Here is a 5,078-nt window from a genome sequence, read left to right as displayed (position 1 = left end):
CCTTCCTGCCCTCTCCCGCTGGCTGGCTACGCTGCTCTGCGCCGCCCCTTCCCAGCCCTGGGGAGCCCGCACCAAAGCCAGGGCCAGCACTGCACGGAGCCCTGCGCGCTGCCCTGCCCTGGGGTGCGAGCCCAGGGGACGAGGAAGGGGCTCTTGTAGGTAGGTAGGTGTGATGAGGGGGCTCTCTAGGTTCATGGAAGCAAAGGAGGCTGGGCACTTCCCGGGGGCACTTCCCGGTACCCAGGGCCTGGCACCAGGTCCAACTTGCCATATGAGAGGGGTGCAGAGCCATGCCTGGGGCTCTGGCCCTATTAGCTGGGTGACCATGGGGGACTGACCTGATCCAGCTGCAGCTCCAACCTCAGGGCAGGGCGTGAGGATAGGTAGAGTGGGGATAAGGAGGGCCTGTGAGCCACTGGTGGGGGTGCTGCCTTCTCAGGGAGCCAGAGGAGCTCCATCCTCTCCTCCAGGAATGATGGGGAGGGAGGCGTCTTCACACCCAGCCGCTGCTCGCTGCTAGGCTCAGGGACTCAGCCACCCCGCTTGAACCTAGAGGGCACCACCCTTGACTGAGACTGAGTGAGGGCCTCCTTGGAGTCTGGAGGAGGCCCCTGGTGCCCAGCTGGGCTGCTTGTCTCCAGAGGCACCCAGGGCAGCCCCAGACACCAAAGCCCAAGAGGCAGGCCAGGCAGGTGTGTTCTCTGTTACTCGCATTTAGAGGGTAGGCAAAGGGGGCCAGGACAACGCCTGGGTCTTTGCCAGGCAGTTGGACTGTGGGGGCTGGGAGATGTGTCCCCTGTGCCCAGGGCTGTGGGGCAAACTCCCCTCTGCATAGGGGCAGGCTCTGCCAGGCGAGGAGGGAAGCAGGCCGACGTGGGTGCCGGGGGCAGGCTCGGACAAGGCGGCTTCCCTTCCGCCCCTCTGCCTCAACCTGGGGGGCCTCCAGACAAGCCTGACCCTGCCCGCCATCCTGCAGGCTGAGCCCAGGGAGGCTGTGGCCCACAGGAGGAAGCCTGGCCCCCTCCAGCTCCAGACTTACACTGGGTGCCTCGAACCCAAACCCCCCTAGACCTCTAGACCCTGCCACCGTCAGGGGAACACGCACAGCGGACAATGGGCAGGAAGGGATGGGCCGATGCGCGGCGGACTGTTGGCACTGCCCGTACAGAGGCACCGAGAGGGCTCTGCCTGTGCAGAAGTGCAGAGGGACTCAGCCGGCGGCATGGCGCTGGCCTTGAAACTGCCCCGCAGAGCCTGTGGACGGCCAAGCGCCGGCGGGCTCCGGGCTGACTCAGTGGCCCAGGGGCTGCAGACTTGCTGGGGAGGGGACATGAGACTGCCCAGCCAAGGCCAGTCCAGCCGAGGAGGGGAGGGGGACGGTGGAAGGAGGTGCCCTCCTAGGCAGCCCATGCGCTACCCCACACTCTGGCTGTCCCTGGTGAGGGGTGGGTGACACTGCCCTCCTGGTCCTGCCTCCCAGGCACGTCTACTATGTGGCGCATCTGGCTCCTGGCATCTCTGCTGGCCCTGGGCCAGACCCTGCCCTTTGAGCAGAAGGGTTTCTGGGACTTCACGCTGGATGACGGGCCGCTCATGGTGAACGATGAGGAGGCCTCCGGTGCCGACACGACCTCCGGCGCCCTGGACCCGGACACCGTCACACCCACCTTCAGTGCCATGTGTCCTTTTGGCTGCCACTGCCACCTGCGGGTTGTTCAGTGCTCCGACCTGGGTCAGTGTGTGTGCACGTGTGTCCCACAGATGGGCTTGGAAGGGTGGGGGCAGAGATGGGGGAGCTCGCGTGGGCTTGGGGACCGTGCTGTGGCAGTGCAAGCTCTAGGCCTGCCCACTCACGCCGGAGTCCTTGCACGCGTGCGGCCCCAGCCTTCCCCCTACTAGAGCCTGGCAGCCTTCCCCCCAGTGACGCTGGTGCTGGCCCCCAGGCCTGAAGGCTGTGCCCAAGGAGATTTCCCCCGACACTACGCTGCTGGACCTGCAGAACAACGACATTTCCGAGCTCCGCAAGGATGACTTCAAAGGCCTCCAGCACCTCTATGTAAGCCCCCTGTCCCCACATGCCCTTCCTGCCTGGCAGGCCTTTGGAGGAGCTGCAAGGAGTCATGAGGTCCGCAGCTGGGGGCCACACGGGGGTCCAGGTGGGTGCAGGGGCACGAACGTGCAAGGCATGGCAGGAACTCCCACGGAGGCCTCCTGGGTGAGGGTGGGAGCAGCCACAGGTGCAGGCCAGGGTCACTCAGCTCAGGTCTATTTGGGGCTGAGAACTTTTCATCTTAGTGGTTTCTCCCAGCAACACAGAAAGAACACATCTCAGGGCCAGCAGGTGGCGTAATGGTTAGGTCTCTGGACTCCCACATGGCCAGCTGTGGTTCGAGTCCCGGACTGGGTAACTTGAAACTCATGCTGGGCACATGTGCGTGTGTGCCCAAGATCCTGGGAAGAGAATGGAGAAGGGATCGTGCACGGCCATCCCCCAGGGTGATTTCCCACTTTCCCTCTCACCGTCTCTGCCTGTCTCCCTCCAGTGAGTGCATATGCCCTAAGGTGAAAACCTCTATAAACATTTTTTTAAAAAGAAAGGACAGATCTCACTGTAGCCAGTAGCAGGGGCAACTGAGGCAGAGAGGCGCACTGGCTGTGCTAGGCAGTAGTGCCCACTGTGGGGGCTCAGGCCCAGCCAGGCTCAGACACCTCTGCAGTGCCATCGCCAGTGGGCCTGGGGGCAGAGGGGCTGGGGCGAGCTGGGCAGGGCGCGCACTCACCTCCAAGCCGCCCCGCCTCAGGCCCTGGTCCTGGTGAACAACAAGATCTCCAAGACCCACGAGAAGGCCTTCAGCCCGCTGCGGAAGCTGCAGAAGCTCTACATCTCCAAGAACCACCTGGTGGAGATCCCGCCCAACCTGCCCAGCTCCCTGGTGGAGCTCCGTATCCATGACAACCGCATCCGCAAGGTGCCCAAGGGCGTGTTCAGCGGGCTCCGGAACATGAACTGCATTGGTGAGTGCAGCCTGGCTTGGGGCGCCCAGCCCAGCGGCCAGCATGGCGTCAGGGGCCTCGTCCAGCCAGCGTGGCGAGGTGCACCTGGCTGGCCTTGCGGAACGTTCTGAAGCCTCGTCCCAGAGGAGGGTGAAAGGAGACCAGGAGTCGGTTAAAGGCTCACTTCTAGTTCAAGCATCTTGCGAACAGAAGAAAGTCGAGTGTACTTCTGGGCTAGAAGGAGCATGAGCGACTCGGCTGGGAGGAAGGGGCCGGGCCGCTTCAGGGAGCCCCATTTGTCTCCTTTGCCTCCTGGTCCCTGCCCTCAGAGGCCTTGGCCTTGGCCAAGTTCAGTGCCTGGCGGGGTGGGGGGCAGTGGTCTGGAACAGCTGGGAGCTCAGAGGAGATGACCTGTGTGCTCCCTCCCCCTGGGTGAATAAGGTTTACGGCACCAGTAGCCTAGCCACACCAGCAGGTGTGTGCCGTTTGGCTGCCAGCCCCGGCACTGAGGGGACCTCTCTCCTAGAGATGGGTGGGAACCCCTTGGAGAACAGTGGCTTTGAACCTGGAGCCTTTGACGGCCTGAAACTCAACTACCTGCGCATCTCGGAGGCCAAGCTCACAGGCATCCCCAAAGGTAGGAGGGTGGCCCTTCCTGCCCACTGCCTCGCATCCGGGGACACGGATGGGCGGCGCTGGCGGGGGCCTGGACCCAGCCCTCTACCGTGAAGGGCTTGGCAGCCCCTAGCCCAGAGCCCGCCTTCAGCTCAGTGCACCTCTCCTCTGGGCAGACCTCCCTGAGACCCTGAACGAGCTCCACTTGGACCACAACAAAATCCAGGCGATCGAGCTGGAGGACCTGCTCCGCTACTCCAAGCTGTACAGGTGCGGCGGGGGCCCCGGGGCCGGGGGAGGCCGCCTGCCCTCCTCCTCCCGCCCCCAGTGCATCTCATTCGTGCTTTGCCACAGGCTGGGCCTGGGCCACAACCAGATCCGGATGATTGAGAACGGGAGCCTGAGTTTCCTGCCCACCCTGCGGGAGCTGCATCTGGACAACAACAAGCTGGCCAGGGTGCCTGCCGGCCTCCCGGACCTAAAGCTCCTCCAGGTGAGAGTGGGACCAGGCTCTCAAAGGCTGGAGGTTGGACAGCCATGGCCCATCCCTCCATGGCCCAGGATACAGAGCAGAACAGAACAGGAGTCGCTGTCTCTTCTGCTCTCGGCCCGTCTCCTCCCAGTTTGTACTGGGACCATGTCGCCCTTGGTCTGGGCTGAGGAGGAGGAAGATCTGGGAGCCGAAGGCCTTCTAGGGGAGTCAGACACCAGAAAGGCGTGGCAGGGCCTAGAAACCCTGGGGACAGTCTGGGCCCGGGGTGCACAGATCTGTGGCAAGACAGGGACAGCCCAGGGCGGGGGCGGGAAGTGGGCTGATGAGGGCTGCCTCTGTCCTCGGCCACCTGCTGGGGTAGGAGCCAGCCTTGCCCTGCCCGGAGGTGAGGGGGGCAAGCCAGTGGTGCACTGCCTAGGCCGCGCCCTCTAGTGGCTGGCATCCTCGCTGCCATCCCCGGGCAGATAACTCTCCCTCCAGTGGAGTGGTCCTCGGCTTCTCTGCAACAGAGCCACTGGCCTCAGGACCAGGAGGGGCTGCAGAGAGGGAGCCAGGACACCAAATGACTTTTTCTCCTCCTGAGCCTGGTGGGTCTCTGGAGTGAGAGCATGCACCCTGGCGGCCGGCCTGGAGCCTGGGGAACCTAGAGGGTCCTCTGGCACCCAAGGTGCCATTCTTTCTGCACAGACACCATGCCAGGGTCAACTAGTCACAGCCCAGCCCCTCGGCCCTGCCGACCCTGCCAGGAAACATACGCCAGCTCAGTCCGGCCCTCCTGCCTGCCGTGGGGAGGGGAGAGTCCCGCAGTAGCCCTGGAGGGGTGGCCCCTGACAACGAGAGCCTTCCGCCCCCAGGTGGTCTACCTGCACTCCAACAACATCACCAAGGTGGGCGTCAACGACTTCTGCCCCGTGGGCTTCGGTGTGAAGCGAGCCTACTACAACGGCATCAGCCTCTTCAACAACCCCGTGCCCTA

The 5,078-nt window shown here is 64.1% G+C and overlaps 1 protein-coding gene across 3 annotated transcripts in view; it reads left to right on the top strand.

The window, feature by feature from the left end:
* BGN (biglycan) overlaps positions 1-5,078 on the top strand; it is a gene marked incomplete at its 3' end in the record, with an annotated part of 9,383 nt that extends 4,305 nt beyond the window's left edge. For 2 of the 3 annotated variants that reach the window (XM_014583467.1, XM_027767580.1), the window contains 7 exon segments: positions 1,481-1,732; positions 1,944-2,056; positions 2,802-3,015; positions 3,521-3,631; positions 3,786-3,879; positions 3,964-4,102; positions 4,957-5,078. In XM_014583467.1, coding sequence (XP_014438953.1) covers positions 1,492-1,732; positions 1,944-2,056; positions 2,802-3,015; positions 3,521-3,631; positions 3,786-3,879; positions 3,964-4,102; positions 4,957-5,078 — 1,034 coding nt within the window. 3 annotated transcript variants of the gene reach the window in all.

This window comes from Tupaia chinensis, unplaced genomic scaffold (assembly GCF_000334495.1).
Source record: "Tupaia chinensis unplaced genomic scaffold, TupChi_1.0 Scaffold144326_1, whole genome shotgun sequence".
In the NCBI taxonomy this organism is placed as follows: Eukaryota; Metazoa; Chordata; class Mammalia; order Scandentia; family Tupaiidae; genus Tupaia; species Tupaia belangeri.
The sequence above is the reverse complement of the archived record's forward strand: the minus strand, read 5'-3'. Positions and strand labels throughout refer to the sequence as shown.